General features: G+C 40.4%; 1 protein-coding gene across 2 annotated transcripts in view; it reads right to left on the reverse strand.

The window, feature by feature from the left end:
* Nucleotides 1-19,630, reverse strand: part of atp13a3 (ATPase 13A3) — a 34,274-nt gene extending 14,644 nt beyond the window's left edge. For both annotated transcript variants that reach the window (XM_054602148.1, XM_054602147.1), the window contains exons 1-15: nucleotides 19,363-19,630; nucleotides 11,728-11,808; nucleotides 7,784-7,870; nucleotides 7,514-7,687; nucleotides 6,082-6,300; nucleotides 5,477-5,547; nucleotides 5,101-5,184; nucleotides 4,633-4,702; nucleotides 3,890-4,024; nucleotides 3,334-3,406; nucleotides 2,455-2,586; nucleotides 2,108-2,290; nucleotides 1,417-1,574; nucleotides 449-637; nucleotides 123-184 (exon numbers count right to left, since the gene is read on the reverse strand). In XM_054602148.1, the coding sequence (XP_054458123.1) occupies nucleotides 123-184; nucleotides 449-637; nucleotides 1,417-1,574; nucleotides 2,108-2,290; nucleotides 2,455-2,586; nucleotides 3,334-3,406; nucleotides 3,890-4,024; nucleotides 4,633-4,702; nucleotides 5,101-5,184; nucleotides 5,477-5,547; nucleotides 6,082-6,300; nucleotides 7,514-7,687; nucleotides 7,784-7,834 (1,601 nt within the window). In that variant the 5' untranslated portion in view covers nucleotides 7,835-7,870; nucleotides 11,728-11,808; nucleotides 19,363-19,630. The remainder of the gene's footprint in view (nucleotides 1-122; nucleotides 185-448; nucleotides 638-1,416; nucleotides 1,575-2,107; nucleotides 2,291-2,454; nucleotides 2,587-3,333; nucleotides 3,407-3,889; nucleotides 4,025-4,632; nucleotides 4,703-5,100; nucleotides 5,185-5,476; nucleotides 5,548-6,081; nucleotides 6,301-7,513; nucleotides 7,688-7,783; nucleotides 7,871-11,727; nucleotides 11,809-19,362) is intronic.
* Nucleotides 19,631-21,317: the final 1,687 nt, after the last annotated feature.

Genomic DNA, 21,317 nt, shown 5'->3' on the forward strand with positions numbered 1-21,317 from the left:
GCAATACCAGCTCAGTTACAACTAAACTAAGATATGACTTGAGATTTATTTGGGATGACGCCCTAATGCATTGGAAGAGAGGTATTTCCATGTTTTATTCATTAGAGTACAGAACAGCTTACCTGCCATTCTCAACCCTCTGGACTCCCCATAGGTCTAATCCATCTTCTGTCAGAGTTCCAGTCTGTAAGCAGAAAGAAAGTAGCACTTTAAAAGTACATTTTGATTAAATCTAATAAAATATTATGTCATTTCTCAATGTCTCAAATGTTCTAGTCTAGAACTACTGTTCAGATTATTGTGTTGTATAAGTCTGTACATTGTTAATTTCAGGTGTGTACTTTCCTGTTGGCCTCCAGAAAATGGACACTCTTCTTCAGCAATATCTAAGGTAAGTGCTGACTACTTGAAGAGCTTGAACAGCAGAAATAAAACCACTAGTACTCACCTTGTCAAAGCAGACAAGATTGATTTGACCGCAGATATTGATCCTCTGTGGACTGATGCAGAAAATGCCAAGGCGTTTGAGGCGTCGCTGGGCGTACACAATGCCAGCTGTCATGGCGGCTGGCAGCGCCGGTGGCACGGTGATGGTGATGATGTCTAGCGACTCAATGATGATGGTCTTAGCTGGCACCTGGAGCAGACAGAAAGGAAGTCATGACATTTTTGCATGTTTGATAATCACTTGTCTTCAACACTGGCAGGGATTCTCAGTTCACTCTCACTCATTAGTTGGCAAGACTGCTAAAATCATGCCTTGAGAGTCAAATATGTGACATTCAGTTTTAAACTCAAGAGTGTGGTACAGCATAGTCTCTCCTCTGACTGCACATTTCCAGAGCAAATCCAAAGCAAGGACTCAAAAGGACTGATCCTCCAAGACTGATGCTCATCCTGCAACAACCCTATAATCCTACAACATCCCTTCAATCATACAATAAGGGTTACAGAGAAGGGAAAACCAGTGTCTCAAACAGTTCATGTTCTGCAGCACACACTGATTCAGTAATCTATTGCCTTGCAGTTTGTTGTTGGGAAAGCTTTTGCAACAAGGGAGGAAAAGGCTGAACCGCCAGTCGGTAAATATCAGTTGACAAAAAAGAGGACTCAAGTAACAGAGTTTGTTTTGGTACGATTTTGCCAACAAAAAATCTCCTCAATTCAGTTTAAGGCCTCAGCCACAGTGAGCTGGTCAACAGATAAAACTGTGGTTCTATTGGGCATCTCAAAAGTACTTTATTCAACAGAAAGACAGAACCAGTCAATGTTCTTTGGTACAAGACTTGACTTTCTTACAGTTGCACTCTTATTTTCACCCCCTTTACTTCTGGAACTCTGAACCCATGTAACACTAAACCATAACATTGGCATTTGTTAATATTTTTTTAATCTGCTCGTCACTTGCAAGATTACCTTGTTCATGATACTGAGGACAATGGAGTAGACAAAGCCGATTCCAGCCACAGCCACCAGACACAACAGGAAGAGGTAGGCATCACGGTACAGCTTGAAGTCGGTGGGCTTTGGGTAAAGGATGGAGCGCACGAGCTGGCCTTTGGCTGTGCTGAAACCTAGGTGAAGAGGTTGTTATAAGAAATATTAGGTGAAAAGTCTTCAGACAGGGGCTAAACTCACTAAACTGTATTGAACAAGGATTAAACTTGGGAGCACATAATAGGAAAGCTTCCTGAATAAAAGGGTGTTTCTGACCTCTAAAATGCTGCATTGCTCTCATAACGACCAGCAGTGGAACCTGTGGTTTCTGTTCTTTTTAGAAAACTGTTAGCCTTTTCAATTGTTAGTCTGAAACTAACCCCATTGACTATTTCCGTCATATTAGTGGAAGTAGCATCTTCATCAAGAGACTGGGTCCTTACACGTGCAGTCAGCATGTATGAAGGATAAAATGAGAGATGCAATTCTCATAAAAGGGTGTTGTGTCTCTCAGTAAAACTTAAATATATATATAAAATCACATTTGAATATGTATTTGATGTTTTAGTACCCACACTGCTACATTAAACATCATGGAATTGTAGACTAACTTACAGATCATCCAAACATTAATAGCTCTGATTAAGTCTCCCCAGACTCACACACCTACCTGTGCTGACCACCACAGCCTTGACCAGGTCTCCTGTGTAGAAGCGGGTCTGGATGACATGGGTGCCACAGAAGAGTGTGTGTCTCTTATGCTCCTCCGTGCTGTAGGCACTGTCAACCTCCTCCCCGCTCTCCCCAGGCAATGGGTTGGGGAGGTTGGTCTTCGTCACAGGAACGCTCTCACCTGATGGGGGTCGGATTAATATTAGGACTGGCTGCTGTGATACCAACAGGAAAAGCATTTTGCCATTTGGAGTCCCTTGTGGTCGTTTGTTAAGTTTATGTACAAATATTCCTGATGTCGTTCTCCCTCTTGAGTTATTCTAATTTCCAGATGTTGCCTCTAACCTGTGAGCATGCTTTCGTTGACAATGCAGGTGCCGCTGACCAGCACGGCGTCACATGGCATGATGGTCCCATTGCTAGGGATGACCATGACATCACCGGGCACCAGATCAGTCGACAAAATCTCTTCAATTTCTGCAAAGAAAAGGGGTGCAATGGAGGAGTGGAGAAGGTAAATGTGTGCATTTAATACAGACAGGTGAAGTGCAGTGTGGGTAACAGTGTGTAGAAAGGAGTTAAGTGTTTAAATGAGCCGTAGCAGTAGCAGATGGTGCATGTGGAGGTGAGAAGGGAGATATTTTGTGAGTCAGAGCCCCAGAGTCTTGTTCAGCACATCTCTCATTACACACTCTTCTCTAGGCAGCAGGAATAAAAGCTTAGGTATCACAAGCAGGGGCCAGTGCAGTGAATGGATGTATAAATTAAAGTATCAGCAGTGTACAGACTTCCTAAGCAATTCCTTACTGAATCTCATGCAATTAATGTCAATTGGTTACAGCTGATGAGACACCTGATGACACTGCCATGCATCATCTCTGCAGACACCATCACTCATTTAAAAGGAATTCAGAAATACAAAAGAATGTGCAGAACTATTTGAATGCTTGTTAAATGTAAACATATGCTATATCTGCTGTCAAACATACACCATGCCTCTCTCCAAGTCTGCATTTTCCAACCCTAGTAGCCATCTGGAGATCAGCCAAAGCAGTGTGACCGTGTAATTGAGTCTGGCCAAGCGCAGATGCAGAAAAAATATTCGGTCTGGGAAGCACTCTTCAGAAAAGCAGGAGACTGAATAGAATAAAACATGCCATGCACTACTTTTAAAATGACTCTACGGAGGCCTCAGAAAAAGACAAACTTAAAAAATTGACAAACCATTGTTGGCTCGGCATACAGACACACGGACAATACTGTGAGTTGCCACCATATCATGAAGCATGATGTATTGCTGGGAAAAAGGAAAACAGATGAGAAACTTTAGACAGATTCTTGATCTCCATGACGACTTGCGTAACTACAAAGTTGTTTATGTCTGAGTTTGACTATGTAGCCAGCAACATTAGGCCGGATAACAAATTGTCATGTCAAACTCTGCAAAGCTCTGGATCAAAGTGTTTGGACGGAGACACCGATAGATGAACAAATAAACAGAATAGGCCCCATTGCTAGTGGGGGAAAATATTCAAGGCAGAAAAGTGCATTTAACCTGGCAGAAATGTGTCTTAACGTGTTCCCTTTATTACAACTATATTAAGCCTAATCCAAATCACAAAATGTTAAACAAAAGGGGATAATTGCTTAACTCGCAGCCTGTGTGTGAACATGTTAAACAGCACATGAATCTACTTTCTATTCCAAATATGTTTGGAAGAGAAAGGTCATAGCATAACTGTGATGTCAGATAAATGGCTCAACCTTTTTTGAAGCTCACCTTTTTGATGGTGTACAGAGAGGTAGCTATGGATATGATCGACATGAAAAGAATGGCCACAGCATAATAGTAATACTCATCGGCACTCCACAGGATCACACTGAAGAGCTGGAAGATGTAGAAAGGGTTTAGGACCTGCAGGAGGAGACAAAGAGCCATATTAGGTTGGCAAATGCAGAGGTGAGAGCATGAAGGAACAACTAGAATTAATTTAAAAACAGAAATGTGTACTTTATGGCATAACTAAAGTGCTACCAGGACAGTGAGAGGAAAAATCTGCTGAATACAAATTATAAAGTTCACATGCTTTAGCAGTGTTTGAGGTGTAAGGGTATGAGATGCATTGGTTAATGTTACCGAAGTTGTTTTAACGTGAGTTGTGACGTCACTGTGTTGGTCTGCAGGAGGCATTACTGTAGCATTTACCAACGTACCTCATACATACTGTACAAACATTCCTTTTGTAGAAATACAGTGAGCAGATATCCCAAATACTTTCCTTAACAAGTATGCACATAACTGTGCTCTATCTACTAGCTGGGAAACAGAAAAGGTTAGATCAGTTAATTAGTGTGGGTTTGACAATGTCTGCTTTAGCAGGAAATGTACTGGAACAATAACCGAACAAGTCTGTAAATTGTAATTGATGAGCACACAAGTTGACAAGTTATCTTTCATTCAAGGAGATTTCAAACTATGAGTTAAAGAAAAGGCTGCCTGTGTTAATGCACATCGGGCCCTACCTCTTTGATAAGCAGCTTGAAAACAGAAGGCACTTTCACTGCAATTTCATTCACTCCGAAGAACAGTCTCCTGACAAGAGGTGAAAGAGACATTTGTGAGCCGAGTTTGAACCAGACCTTCATATCTAAAAACACACATACACATGCACGCATACACATAGTATACATCAGAGATACACAGCAATGTACTATTTGAGGTTAAGGGGATGCAGTTTTTCATTCTCATGAATATTACCAGATCATTTCTCTGATTGCTACCTTCTCTCGTTTGAATTATCCATGCTCTGTACAGTGTAAATTATGATTTTGACATCTCTGCACTGACTTCGCCTGGCCACTTACAAGGATATAAACTGCAGCTAGTGTAACTCACACAACAGAATAATCTGGCCGACAGGCGTGAGCACCTTCCTCCTGTCTGGTTGTCTAAAGTTGTGCAAGCTTTCCTTCAGACAGGTAAGATGTTACCTGTACTCCTGCTGGTTCCTGGTCAGGCCTGCACTGTGCTCCAGGTGGAGGGTGGAGCAGCTGACCTGCAGATCATCCAGGCCACTGTAGGGAAAATATTGATCAAGGTAGGGGACAAAGTCAGCACTTAGATTTGTGCTGCAGGCACAGTTCTGTGTAATTCAGTACAATTTGTTTTTCTCATTTTACAGCTCTTTGTTAGCTAACAAATAGGGCATATTTAGTTATCTTCACTGCTGTGTACTGTGCACACACTGCAAGATAAAACGTTTAACCAACTCAGCTTTAGGTGAAGTTTTCTGCAGCAAAAGCACCTGCCAACTGGCATAAAAAAATTGCCTGTAAAATGTATGTAGATAATCAAGAGACTTCTTACGTTAAAACGTCAAAGTTCTGCACCCCGTCGTTCCAATAATACTTTGTGCTATGGAAGGTAAAATAGCGAATCTGAGGAAAATACAAAAGGGAAGGGGCAGAAGGAAAAGACTTATGTCAGCATTACTGTACGTACATATTTAAGCGCAAGAGACAAAGTAAATTTAAAAGAAAACAGAAAACTGGTGAGAGACGCAGTTTCACAAAGTACAACATGCACAATTCCGATAACATCACTTTGAAAAAATGTAGGACTGGAGGAAATTACATAATATTTGTATTGTTGAGTTTGTTGGGATAAGGCGTTATGTAATGAAAGTATTCAATGGAGAGTACACACAAGGATGGCAAGGCTAATTAGTGCATGTGTCTCTGTGCTTCAAACAGAAAGAAGGGGCAAGGCAGTTTCTATGTGACATAAGTTTTACAATTTGTGGTATCACTACTGATAAATATGGAAGTATAATTACATACGAGTACAACTTGCGAAACAAAACACTGATAGTTGGTTGCCAGTCTGGCAGCCGGTTTATGATTTCCATCACTGGTGCATTCAGTCCGTTTGTGTGTATGTAAATGCAGTATATTGTGGAGACAGGTGCTTACCTGTGTGGGCTGGTAGTCGGCATATATTCCGATGAGCTCCTGAGCAGGGCTGCCATCGGAGGGGTGGGGGTTATGTCCGTTGGCGAGATGGGGGGAGAAGGGACGGGAGGGAGAGGAAGGGGAGGGGGAGGTGGTCTGGGTCTCCAGGCTGTGGAAGGGGTTGCTCCCCGGGGCCAGCATCACTCGTACCCTGGCAAGGAACCAGCGTCGGAACTCATCCTAGACAACGAAATACACACAAAGTTGTAGTTCTGGACATTTAAGGGAATACTTCACCCAAAAAAATAACCATTTGTACATCAATTACTCCCCCCGAGTTACCCTGAATTCTTGAGGTAAACTAGACTTTGATTATACTGCACGAGTAGTGAGAGTTTTAAAACAGTTTTGCTGTTGTAACTAAGGTATTCCTTCACTCATTAACTCCATATCCCCTCTACCCTACCACACGTACTAACCTTCACACTTGTACTGCTGTCTTTTGTACAACTCTGTTAAGACAACCTGTCTAAAGAAATATATGGTGGCTAGATATCTAGAGCACGTGTCTCTTAAGTATCCAGCAGAATATATTGAACTGCATTTGGTGCTTAGTAGATGTCATTTTCAGATCCTGACTCAACTTTCATAATCCAAACTCTGAACCCTCAACCAAATTCCTATTGCTCAACAAGCTTTTTTAAGAAGTGAGCAGCAGCAAAATGTTTACACCTGAAGGTTGCTGCTAATGCTTTAACCCTACTAAGGGTATTTAAAATAACCCACAATCAAACATGGATTCATACACAGATGGTCATGGGAGAATGCAAACACATGTATACAAGCATGAGACCAACAGAGAGAGAGAGAGAGAGAGAGAGAGAGAGAGAGAGGAATCCGGACACGCATGGACAAATGCACACACACACAAGTTATGAACACACGGTAGATTATCTGTGTAGTCCTGCTGGTGTGACAGTCTGTAGGATTTGGTCAGGCTTAATGCATTCACTGTGCTGCTACAAAACATTAGTTGTATTCACTCACAGCTTTAAAAGCTCATGAGGTTAATATCTTTTATTATTATTTTATTTAAATCTGTGTTTATTCAACCACAAACTGAGTATTAAAGCAACGCATACAATGTTTTATGCTTAGTAGGTGTCTAATTCTGCACTATTAGATAACAGACCTGCAGAAAAAGTAACATAAAAAAGTGCAATTTAAAAGTGCACCGTCCAGTATGCTCCTACATTGGACAACAGATTTACCTCTTTTACATTAGCCACAGTGCGTACTAAATGTCCTTAGTTTAAAACCTGTCCTTGCTAATTTAGGATCCAACTAGCTTTGCCATTTGTTAAAAGTCTAAATAGTTTGAATGTAAATGTAAACCCTCAAAGCTTAGCCTGCTATAAGCTGATTAATTAATGCAGCTTTACTTGCTACCTACCGTGGAGCGCATCAATACCACTTCGGCATCGCGGGCTGTGGTACGGGTGCAGGTGGCCTTAACGCACCACTCTGGCATCCAGTAGAGCAGCAGGAGGAGGAAGCCCCCCGTACACAGCACCCCGAGGCCCACCAGAGCCAGCTTCCAACGACACAGACGGTAGCCTTGCAGCTCCTAAAGGGTGGGAGCAGAATAGAGGATGCAGTCGATTTAGGCAGAAGGCGTGAATTTCCACATTGGCCCTGATGTAAAATAGAAAACGAGCCGTACCATCTCCTCCTCTTCCCCTTTGTTGAGGACCTTCAGGTCTTCCTTCTCCATGCTGCAGAACAGTTTGCCAAGCTCCTCCCTTAGTCACTGCAAACACAACAGGCTACATGTCAGCATGAACAGGGTGGAAAAAATATTTCAGCTTCACAAGCGCAAATTAAAACCGGGACTAGACACCAGAGGGTCACGAAATGCCCACTAGCGAAAGGATGTAAAAAAAATTATTGTGTGGAAAATGCGGTTTGTCACCACACATTTATCACATCTTTGTTTAGCTTCCTCTGTTATACAATGATCCTAGGGAAAAACCCAGATCATCACTAGTTTTATTTTATGCAGTTAACTCTGCATTCCTGTGGTGGCAAAACCATAGATAAACTACAAATAACTTCATATTGGAGGTTTATGAGAAGGATTAGTGACCACAACTGTGCAGCCAATTAACATTTAATCTGGTATCAAAATCTAACGGTACATTGGTGGTGCAAAGGGGTAACTTGGCTGGTACTGGTGACCCTTGAAATCCGATTAGCCAGCCTTGTCACTACCCCAAACACATCACTGGCTATTTGGCTCAGACTAACACAATTAAATTATCTAAAATGACAGAAAAAAAACAAGTGTAAAATTGCCGCAGAGTGTGACGGGTGATTTTTGTTCCCATTTTTCTATGAAATGTCTGTCTGAGCATACTGCAAAGTGCTTATTTCAATATACAAATTAATTAAAACATCTTAAAACAGGTTCCCCTCATTCACGCATTATTTCAACATCAATAGACTTATTTTGAAAATAACCAAATTGACTTAATACTTTAATTACATAATTGATTTTGGAGAAGGCAAACATGAATAAGATCAATTTTTATAGTGTTTGAGCCGACATAGTGGATAAATTATAATGGATGAACAAGTGATTTATTAACTGGCTCCTTTGGGTACTTTGGGAATAATGAGGCAGGTTAGTGGCGTGTAAACGGGGTATAAGGATAGTGTGGTGTCATGCCTAGGCAATCGATGTCAAAGTCAGACATATTATGTGTAAGATTGTACTAATGATTCCTAAGTTATATGGTCGGCTCATCAATAAAATGTTATCGAAATCATAATTTTCAAACCAGAGCAGGTGCACTCTCTCTCTCTTTTCCTTCAATACCGACACTACTGATTTACACATCACATGCCTTTGGATTTTTTGTTACAATAACAGCACACTGACTTGAATGAAGAATTGGGTGAGCAGAGATCAAATGAAGTTGAAATGTTTTTTTTCTGAACTCTAACCTAGATAACTCTAACTGTCTGTGAGGAAAGAGATTTAACAAAATAAGATATTAACATCTGAGGCACAAATTGCAGGCAAGCAATGGGAGGTCAGTAGCTCATTTGAGGACGTTGGACACGCACAAACTAGCAAGAATTCACAGCACTTCCAAGACAGCTGCTTTACCTCAGGTTACCTATCTCTTAAGGGTGTCATCACACCCACACACAGACCAACTGAGTAATCTGTGCATGTTACCCAATATCAAGCTTGACCCTACTCCTTCCTCTCAGTCGTCTCAGAGGACCAGACAGCTGCCAAGGAGGGCACACTTTGAGCGAGTGTAACACATCAGGGTGAATTCTGCATTGATATTGACAGAGAGGGGCGTCTAGGTCAAAAGAAGAAGAGGGATCTTTAAATACCAGTTGGTCTGCAGACAATCTGTGTTTGTGGCTTAAAGCAGCTCCAGCAGGCTAGTTTGCAAATCTGTTGCGCAGGTATTTTATTGAGTCACAAAGAGAAACAGTAAAGCTGAATGCGTGTGGAGTGAAACTGATAAAGTAGCACGAGAGGTTAGAGAGGTTAGAGAGGTTAATAAGGCTACCGGCTTCAAGGTCAGAAGTTGGTCATTATCAAGGTACCCTGTGGATTTCACTAGGGCTTCTGGGGGAACTGGTGACGTCCCATGCAGAGCTCTACAGTGCAAGCATTTTGCTCGCATATCCCAGTGAGAATTAGGATATGCAAATGTCAAACATTATTTTGGTGCACCATGGGGAATGACTCAGTTCTGACTCGGGATGCCCCCGGGACACCGGTTCTGAATTGGAGCCAGTTCCCAACAAGTTTTCAGGGTAATTTTAAGGTTGATTCATTTATCAGTACTTGAAGAAGTGAGTGAGATTAGCAGAGCGGAAAATATGATTTTGGTGTAATTTGTGGTTGCACATGCAATCTCTTCTCTTTGTTTATCTCTCAACTAAGGCCCGCCCCACACACCCACACAACTGTGCTTTTAACTGTAAGTGCAATACAACTACACAGATAATCTACCATGTGTTCATAACTTGTGTGTGTGTGCATTTGTCCATGCGTGTCCGGATTCCCGACAGAGGATGAATGGGTGAGAGTTTTTAAATTATTTTCAAACTTCATTCAGTGTGTATAGTCAGGAATACGATTCAGCCCGTTTCCAGGGAGATATTATTTAGTTTAAATGGTTGCCTTGCTCTTTTTTATGTATATATAAGAATTTAAAATAGTTTAAATAAATTTACTAGTGATAATGATAATTTGCAAAGCGTTCAGATGTTAAACTTCATCCATTCATTTGACTATCAGCTGATAAAATTTATCCAAATCAAAAAATGGAATATGTAAACAAAAAAGGCACATCCTCTTGCCTATTTCCTTTAAACTTTTTCTGCTTGTATCCAAACTTCCAACTGATAAAATTTTCCTCTCTGTCTGCTAGAATGCAATGCCTTTACAGGTAAGCGTCTGTGGGGTCAAAGTTGACTTTGGTTACATTACAGTCATTTAGCAGACGCTTTTATCCAAAGCGACTTACAATAAGTGTATTCAACATAGGTATTAAAGAGAACTACTAGTCACCAGAAGTCATAAGTGCATCTCCTTTCTTAAACAAGCATCTAAGAGCACAAACCAGAGCAAAAGTACAGTGCAGAAACTAACTAATACGAATACAATAAGTGCAACAATCTAATACGAATACAATAAGTGCAACAAATTAATATGAATACAATAAGTGCTGAGTGGACTCTGCTGTCCTGACGTCAGTGGGGAGTTCATTCCACCACTGTGGGGCCAGGACAGAAAGAAGCTGTGACCGGGTGGATCGGCCGCAGGGACCTCTGAGCTAATCCTATAACCACATAAAGTGCCATAAACAGGGAGAGTTAAAACACTATCTCTGGCATTGTGTATCAGGGCCACAGTGTCGATAGGGCCACCCTGCTACAGCCCGCACCACCCTGCAACACCCTCTGATCCTGTATTACTGCCCCCCCTCCACACTCTGATTTTATCTGCCAGCTGCAACCGGGTGGACTTTTTCTCTGGCATACAGCGGGATATTTTGCTTAGGACCAAGCCCTTCCTTGTATTTTACAATAGCAGCCCCCTGGCCGGCGCTGGGCAGTGGGTGCAGTGCGACAAGAACAATCCCTCCCCAAACTCTGCTATGACTGGAAATACCAACACCAGTTCATCATGCAAACAGTCTCTTACAAATGTGCTGTCCTGGCATGGTGACTTAAAGACAACAAACCAATGAAAAAGGCACTCAAAAAGTATTTAAAAAGTATCAAGCTTATTTGTTTACTGTAACCAAAGATGGTTACATAGTCACATGTGTTGTAGGAATCATTTGTTCAGATAACACAGGGTTTTAACCAAAGAAAACATACACGGTCCCAAAATGAAAAAGGCTCCAAACGGACAAGAGGCCACAGTTAAAACTTGGTGGCTGAGAAGCCTAACATATCAACCCTGATTAAGGCTAGGGTGCCAATAAGTTACATGTTAACTCAGGCTGGAGTTAAACTTTCATTTCAATTTCAACAATGTGTGCAAGTCAGTGGGTGAGGAACATGCACTCTCTTCAGCAAACAGCATTAAACAGATAGAAGGTTTCTTGATGGTTTGTGTGCTCCTACCTTGAAGGCCAGGGACACGATGCCCCAGGCAGTCCTCCTCCCCACAGTTAGTTTGCTCTCTCACCACACCAACCTGGAACCCTGGGAGAAAAACAAATAGAATTTAGAAAGGTGAGTTTAGTCGAGGACAGATCTCCGCCAGGTGTGTCTGCAACGACCACTGCTGTATTGTGTGTTTGAATGAACACAACCGACAATTGGCTAACCCGCTCCTCCCATTTTAATCGCAATTGTATCACACGTTTTTCCCTTTGCAAGGCTTGCACAACAGATACACTATCAGTTGAATCCTTGTAACTGGCTCTGTGCAGGCATGTATCTCAGCTCTGTCTCACAGGGATAACCGTGACTTGAAATGTGTATTTAAGGCTTCTCAGTGTATTTCTTTCTACACTACATGTGTAAACACATGGTAGATGCCAAATAAAAAAAAGGCACAAAGTAACTTTGTCTCTGGCCGCAGAGCAGCAGCTGAGCGGCAGTGATGCAGTCAGCTCTATGTGCAGTTAGCCGTGAGCTGGTAGACAAACACACCGTCCAAAACATAAAAATAGAAAACAATTTTTTGCAAAGTGACACAGTCTGTGGTTTTCACCCAGTGTGTATCTGCCCCTAGAGTAGCGGCTGGAGTTCGGTGATGCACTCAGCAGTGTTTTCACTTGCGGTTAGAATGATTCAATGAGTCAGTTTGCAGTATTAAAAGCAATAAAAGAAGTTTCACTTTTAAGCAAGTTATAGCATGATTATCACAGAGATAAAAAAAAATACAATGCACTCCATGAACATAGCTTTTCGAAACTACGTGTTTTTCCACTAAATTGACTATGATAATAAACTGGGAAGAGAGACTTTCATAAAACAGTAACATATCATCCAAAGGGAAAAAAGGTTAATGTGTATTGCACTGCAGCAGAATAGTTACAGGATATGTGAAAGCACATGCCAAGGTGTTCACTGGTGCACATTGTTGAAGAGCATATACTAATTGCGTATGCACTTATGAAGTTCTAGATAGGACTCCCCTTTAAATCAGGATCAACAACTGAGAATTCATTTAATTTGGTTGTCCTTTTTGGACACAACTTTCTGCATTTAAAACGTTGATAAACTAAATGGAAATGAGTGAACTGTCTGAATATATTCAGTACAGAGTATCGTGGACTACTAGACCACATTGGAGGGTAAGTGAGAGGTTTTCCCAACACTCCAATTCAGATATACTTCTTCCTGTTCCCACCAGCTCCTGCAGACGTCCGTTATTGCTAATCCTATCCTAATCCTGCATGCCTTGAGCAACTAATCATGACCTCATGGTGAAATGGCTGCAGTATATGGAAGAATTGTCAGGTGATTCCTCCTGACTCCCATCCACTCACGAGGCTTGGTGCTCCTGACCTGTCCCAATGCAATAATATAATAAATATGAGGGCAACAGGAGAAAACACTTTTTCTTACTGGAATACAGAGGACCCTTATAGGGCCTCTAAGAGTCAGCATGACTTTAGAGTTATTTATAGATTGCTCCAGCCCTGCCTAAAGCCACATTGTTGTCTATCATTTGATTAGTCTGCTATTGTATTAATAAGCAATGCAGGCTTGGGAAAATAAAAACACAAGGAAGCTGTTGATCTGTTTTCCAACTGTGAGATTAAACATGACAATCATCATGTTAGTGAGGTTAATAATTAACTGTTAACTGACAGCTTAAAAATTAAACAAACAAAAAATCTGAGCAAAACTCTGAGGAGCAGTTTGCTACTTAAAGCTGCCAGTCAGGCTCAGTGAAGAAGGTCCACCTTAAAAGGTCAGCCCACCTTAACTGAGCCTGAGGGTAGCTTCAGGGCTAACAAAGGAAATTGATGTTGAAGGGATACAGCAGACAGCGCCAGAAAAAAAGGGAAAGTAGCATGAATGGATGGCGACAGATAAGCAGTCGAATGTTATCATATAGAAATAATTTGCTGGTGATCTTTTATTGAGGATCTTTCAATAATTGCAGAATTGTAATAATCAGAGCTAGAAGTGCTAGATTGATACCCATCCTCACAATCACACATGCTCACTCAACTAAACCGTTGTAATGTTAAGCCAGGCTTGTGATACACTGACAGAAACCCTGATAGAGAACACCAGGCAGACACACAGCTGAAAACCTCAAAGCTAAACTAAGAAACTTACTGGGCAAGTGGCTGCATGTCTCCACGACAATGCACGCAACATCGTGGCTGCTACCTCCCCCGAACAGGTGAACTGAGGACAGTCGCCTGTTGGAGCACATGCTGCAGCTGGCAGTAAATAATGGATTCAACCTGTTCATCGTGAATCATATCAGTTGGGCGATTTAAACCATAGCACCCCCGCATTTTAAGGCACTAATGTTGTCTGTTAACAGTTAATGATTAGTTAACAGGTGTCTGCTATCGGTCAGAAATCAATTAAAAATTAGCAGTGTTCCCTGGAAAGAAACTGGAAGTATGACTGAGTGAATGTGTATCAAACCACAACAGTGCTTGATTAAGCACAGGTTTTACACAGGCCGTGTGTATTATGAGGAGTCATCTCTAGATAAACTTAATTATTAACCTATTTGACTGTACTGTGAGCTGCCTGACTAATTCATCAACTGCATTCAACGTACTATCAGTAATGCTTTCATTATTATTAGCAAATGGACCGTTGCCAATGTTTGAACAACGGTGAGACCAGGGTTAAAACTAACATTTCCTTTGGTGTTTAATCTGCTGATTATTTACTCAATCAATAAATCCTTTGGTCTATAAAATTGATATACATTCAGAAAAATGCCCATCACAATATCTCAGAAACCTTGAGAAGGTGTTGATTTAAAATTGCCCTAACAGTCCAAATGCAAAAAGATATTTAGCTTATTGTGAATGAAGCAGCAACTTCTTGCATTTGAGAAGCTGAATCCAGAATATATTAGAAAATTCTGCTTGAAAAATGACACATTATGTCTTTAGTCGGTTTAGTTTTAAAAAGCTCATCGTCTTGTATCAAGGTTTGTCAATTAAAGCATAAGCTTACAGTCATGCTTCAAGGTCCGTGTGTCACAATATCACAATTTGATAAATATTATCAGTACAAAGTTCACTTTTGGGTGAGGCTGAGCTTAGCAGCTCTGACACACATATTTTCCAAGATCATGAACATGAGCATAACAAACGTTTATAACCAATTAAATCCAGGATAGCCACATTCTCCTTTCCCTTTCTATCCTGTTCTTCAGCACACAGACAGAAAGGAAAATGTGAACAATGACCAATGACCTAATGACAGAAGTCTATAATTCATGGAAGCATTTAGAGGAAAAAATGTTTTGTTGCCATCATGCTCTGCACTCAATGTGCTTTCTTTATCACTTCCGCTCCTTCACATGGGGTATTATAACCAAGCTTTGTTCCCCGTCAAGGGCCAATCAGGTTGTTTATCACTGTGACCACTGGCCTTACTAGAAATCTATGACTGTCTGAACTTCCTCTGCTGTCTGAACAACCAGCTTTAAGAGCCCACCACCACTGATAACACAACTAATCTAACAATTCCCTCTTAAAAACTTGCTAAAGGAGAAAAAAACACAAATTGATAACATGTTATTTAACATTAATGCGAACCGAGTGGAGGTAGCAATGCAATAAGAGCACAACCACTTCCAGTTATATAATTAGTAGCAAGTTAGATACGCAATTAACAGTTTCTAGCTTGTTGAACTTCAAAATCAGCTCAATCTTAACAAAATATGAATCACTTTGTAAAACTCATAGATACAATAAACATCCACACCTCTTCGGATAGTCCAGCATCAGCCTCAGAATCAAACCTCGACACATGCTGTGTGTGTTCTGAGATGACATCTGCACACTTTAGGTCACAACCATGTGATAAGAGTTGCTGACTTTCGAGGCTACAATAATAAGTGCAGCGTTAACGTGGATGAGATCAGGGAGTGAATGAGGACAAAAGGAGATCTAAAAAGGAGTCTGTATAAGAGCTCCACTCCTGTGAAAAAAAGGTGGAGGGAAAGAAAAAATAAAATAATCCTACAGGTCAAAAGTGTGCTGAATTTTAAATCAGACCACATGCTCTTGGATTAACAGCGGCATTGCTTGACAGTCTATAAAAAACTGCGTATAACAATGTGAAAGAGATTAAAACATGTTTTACTTGATTAAGCATCTTATATAATGATCCTGGGTGAGAAATAATATTTCTATATGGACGTAACAGATTATGGAATTAGTTTCCTTAATTAATAAAAAAATGAAGTTGTAAATGTCAGCTCTTTATTAGGGCAAACCAAGATGAAAGACATAAATCAGCTGAAATGTATTAAAAAATATATAATTCATATAGTGTCCTCACTGCCTTAATCAAACACCTGCGATATTTTATGTTCCCGTTCAACTCCACACAAACTTGAGATGCAGTCAGAGCGGAGGGGAACAGTGATATCAAGTTGCAAGCTCATAGCGAAGCAATTGTCTTTTTTCAAGACAATGTGTGATTTTGGTTTATTTTTTATTTATGCATGGGAGTTTCATATGTCCACAGAGCATAGTAGTCAGATTTTAAGGAGTGCTTTTTCTTCACAACAGCTCATGTTTTGCACAGTTTCACGATTGCAAAATGATCCACTGCGAGTCTCAGGATGCAACAAGTGTGTGGCTGCGTCACCGTTGTAATGCCAGATGGATTGATTAGTGGTGTCAATGTCAACTGTAGGGTTGTCATCTATTTATTTTATTTTTTTTACCAGTCTATCCAGGTTTTTGAAAGGAATGAAAAAACGTCTGCTTCATGATCATCATCAGGAGTAGCATTTTAAGGAGGGATTTATCAGCAGCTCTGTCCGGAGCTTTCTGTCACAAACTGCTGCTGCTGATGAGTGCGAGCTACAGCAAACAGTGCGGGAGACACCACAACAACTTCAAATGATGGTCCTCTATAAATATCCCAACAGCACCGGACACTGACAGCCAGCATCCTTAGGGATGCAGTCAAGACGTTCTTGTCCGAGGACGGCCAGCAGATTTGCAAGGGATTAAAAGCTCAAATTTTTGGGGCCAGGCTAAGCAAAGCCTTATAAATCCGAAGTAAAATCTTCAAATCAATTATAAAATTAACGGCTACCATGGAGAGTCCTCCTGATTTCATCTCACTTCCACTGATGCAGGCCGCTGGTTTGTCCTGTTCTTGTTGGAGGCAACCCGCTAAACCGGCACAAGAAAGTTCAGTTTCTCTGTCACGCTGCTGTGGGGCTTCCACACCAAACAGCGCTGGGCCGCCGACAGGACTTTTACCATGTCAGGATATTTCGCATCTCCACTCTCAATCAACACTGGCAGGCCTTCCATCACTTGGTGCTGTCTTAAAGCTCACCTGTGAACATTTTTGAGGCCTCGACTCAAAGACCAGGGGAATATTGGCGCCTCGCTTCTGCAAGTCAGACTAAACCGCCTCCAAATTTTCAGTTTGGACGAGACCTCAAGCTCTCTCACAGAGAAGAAGAAAGATCAAAAGTGAAAAAAAGTGATTGCTGGAATCCAGATGTGTAACATGGACTTAGCTAGTAAAACTTGCCCCTTAATGATACTTACATAAATTTTGCCTTATCTAAAACAGAGTTACATCACTGACGCCACCATAGGAGTGAGATAATTTAGCCGGAAGGCCTCTTTAATGTAAATAACACCGTGTTAGTGCAGACTCTCTTTGTGTTTTACTTTATACACTGTTCTTTGTGTTAGTGCAGACTCTCTTTGTGTTTTACTTTATACACTGTTCTTTGTTTTACCAGGTCCAGTTTGGCTGATCTTTTTATAGACTTAATTCTACTTCTATTATCTGACTTAATTTAGACGAAGCCATTCAAAATTAAATAGTAGCGATGTAAAGATTACTCATTAATACTCAATGGTCTGCTTAGTCCTTTTACACAATTTGCGAAATGTGAGGATTTGGTGACTCACCAGTTGGGCATGTCTCTGACTGCTAGCTATGTGTGGATATCACTCTTCTCATCTCAAAAAGGTCCCAACCCCTAATAAAAGCACACAAACTAATTATTTCCTCGGGCTCACTGTGGCAGCCAAGAACCCTACTCTGTTAATGAAACATAAAAGTCAGATAACAGTGCATACAATGAATAAATTTGTCCTGAGCTGCACTGGACGATTGGTAATGGTGTTACAAAAATAAACGTGAACTCGATCAGGACATTTTTAAATTGATCGGTGTTGACTATATAAAGCCTAATCCCTTTCTGATCCTTTGTTTACTGAAGCCTTTTGTGGTCCAGGTACAGGATGTCAGCCATGCCAAAGGAAAAACCAATAAATAACAGCCAGCTGTCCCAAAATGATATCCACAGTGACAGTGTGAGACCCTAAGTAGTGCGAAAAAACAGCCACACCAAGACTCTTTACCAGCTAAGTGAAAACGAATTTCCACTAATGGAAACATATGTTTATACATACAGTACCAGTCAAAAGTTTGGACACACCTTCTCATTCAACTACTTTGAAGAATCTAAAATATAAAACATATTTTGGTTTGTTGAGCAAAAAAATTATAAACATACATATATAATATATATAAAAATATATATATAATATATAAACACACATATATACAGTACCAGTCAAAAGTTTGGACACACCTTCTCATTCAATGTTTGTTCTTTATTTTTATTTTTTTCTACATTGTAGACTAATATTGAAGACATCCAAACTATGAAGAAACACATATGGAATTATGTGGTAAACAAACAAATGCTCAACAAACCAGAATATGTTTTATATTTTAGATTCTTCAAAGTAGTTGAATGAGAAGGTGTGAACAAACTTTTGACTGGTACTTTAACACACACACACACACACACACACACACACACATATATATATATATATATATATAAATAATATAATATATAAACAAATGTAAATATATACATATATTCTCTATTGTGATGAACTGAAGTACATTATATGAACAGTTACTACATTATTATTATTATGATTATAATTCTGTCTGTATATATAATATTTCAGTTATCGTTAATTCTTTGCTGTTTTTATTGCTTATTTGCTATTTATAATACTCATTTTTGATCTTATAAATCAATAAAGGATCTTATTAATTGGAATAATCATCTAATCATTTAGTCTAAAGTCAATGAAGTACCAGAGGCAGGTGAACTGAACTGTTGTGGGACTACATGGTAGCCACATTAACCTATGGGTTTACCGACACACCTGATGAAATCCCCCAGTGATCAATACCTAATTGCTGACAACGAACCCATCCTCAGGAAGTGCTTCTGGATGACTGACTGCTAGCTGGCTAACGTTAGCCTGAACCCATTGTTAGCCCCGCTGCTTAGTGACTACCGTAATAACAAACGTGCACGTTTCCTACAATGCTCATCCCGCTTTCGGTTTCAGAAAGCGAAACAGCGTTTTGATTTAAAAACACCCTGACCGGTTTTACATGGACACGCATCGGCTAGCTCCCGTTAGCTTCATCCAAGCTAGGTAGCAAATAACACATGGGTGATAATGACAGCGAGAGCCTACTGAACACACACACACTTACACACACACACTTACACACACTTACCCAGAACCACCTGGACACGCTGAAGATCACCTCCGAGTCATGGTGAGACGGGAGTGGCTGTTATCTGAAGGGAAACGTCGTTGGAGAGAGAACCGGACTAGTGTTGGTAGAAGTAACGTTGTCGCAGCAGAGTGGCTGGTTGGCTGTGTGTTGACAGCTCGGAGGGACAGACTGAGTACTACAGCGGTAGTGAACTGGCCTGAACTGGCTGTCTGCACGCAGGAAGTGACGTCACGGGAGGGGAGGGGAGGGGAGGGAGGGAGCCCCTCACCATCCATAAAAGTAACCTGCATACTATCACAGCGAGGAGAAAAGGGAGCTCGTTATATACTCCCATGTGTCACATCTTGGAGTTACCACAGATTAGCCACGTGATGCTAAAGGTGGTAATGAGGTAATGGTCCATTCTTAGGGATGATCAGATCAGTGTGATGCAGGGACAATAATGATAATAATAATAATAACTTTATTTATATAGCACCTTTTAAAAACAAGGTTTACAAAGCGCTTCGACAGACAAGGCAGCAAAACAGTGCAATAGATGAGATGAAACATTAAAAACAATCGTTAGGATATAACTAAATTAAGAAATATAAAAGAAATAACAAGTGACAATCAAATAAACGAAAAAAAAAATAGATAAAATCAAGTGAAATAGATAAACATAAAATAGTAAACGAATATAAGATCAAATTGTAAAACCAAATAAAACGAAAGATTAAAACGACGACATCACATAAAAGCCATTCTGTAAAAAGGTGTTTTAAGAAGTGATTTAAAAGAGATTACTTCTAGTCTATTATAAGAAAGTAGTGATTTGTATTGGATTATTACGATTTCATCTTTTTTTTTTTTTTTTAAAGAAAGTGCTCATTTTCGAGGCTGGATTGCCAGATGGATCAAAGCAGGCAACAGCTCTTGGGGCCCAGAATTCCAGTGGCCACAAAGCCCTTAGGTTCACTACATGTCAATTCTTGTTGGTAAATTGGTTAATTGCAAAATTACAGCACTAAGGCTAAATAACATCTGAGGACATTGTTAACAGATCATGTGGCCCTGCCTTGTGGAGGGACCCTGTGCTAAAATGTAAGACCTGTAGCATTTTAGTCAATAGTATAAAAAAAAAGCTCAACCAGGCATTGTCATTAAGAAAATTAAAGAAATCGAAAATATGCGCAAATTCATCAAATGGACTGTGAGGGACTTACAAGTTATCAAATTGTGCTCTAAATCGAATCAGAGGAGGCTACATCCTACATTTCCCATGATGCAACAATAAATGCCTGGTGCCTGCCGGTTTTAAACTACAAGTCATCTGTTTGAGATGAAGACTTTCTGTAATTAAGTAATTCTGCAAGTAATGCAATGTCCTGTGCCCAAGTTGAGACATCATTGAGGTCGTTACTTTACACTTAAGAAAGGTCCTCAAGAGAAAGATATTATACATTTTCCATAACTGTTACTACAAAAAAAATGATCTTCATGTGTTAAAACAGTTGAGTCCCCCCCTTAACAAAGTTCTCAAGAAACTCACTAATATATAATCCTTTATTCTGAGTTATCCAGTAATGACCAGGCATTTCATAAGTTAGCGTTCAGTTTCTGATTTACTCATTCACTTCAACTATTCAGGATTTTGTGAATAGTTGAAGTGAATGAGGTGAACCAAATGTCCTGCAGGCTCCAATCATCCAGCGTCTTCTATGTCCTCTGCATTGGAGCGATCACTGACGCACGGGCCAAGAAAAACAAAAAGGCCCATTCCCCGCTGCTGCTTCAGATGTGCTAATCCGTGCTCTTCATCACTTCTGCAAACAGAATTCCACCTTTTTTTATGGGACACACAGTTTGTTTTCCTTTGGCCTAGTCTCAGAAGGGACAGAGATGAGGCCCCGACTTATCATCACATTAGGATTTTACGCACTACAAACACATCTTTTTTTTCTTTAGTTTAT

Source organism: Anoplopoma fimbria, chromosome 8 (genome assembly GCF_027596085.1).
Source record: "Anoplopoma fimbria isolate UVic2021 breed Golden Eagle Sablefish chromosome 8, Afim_UVic_2022, whole genome shotgun sequence".
NCBI classification, from domain to species: Eukaryota; Metazoa; Chordata; class Actinopteri; order Perciformes; family Anoplopomatidae; genus Anoplopoma; species Anoplopoma fimbria.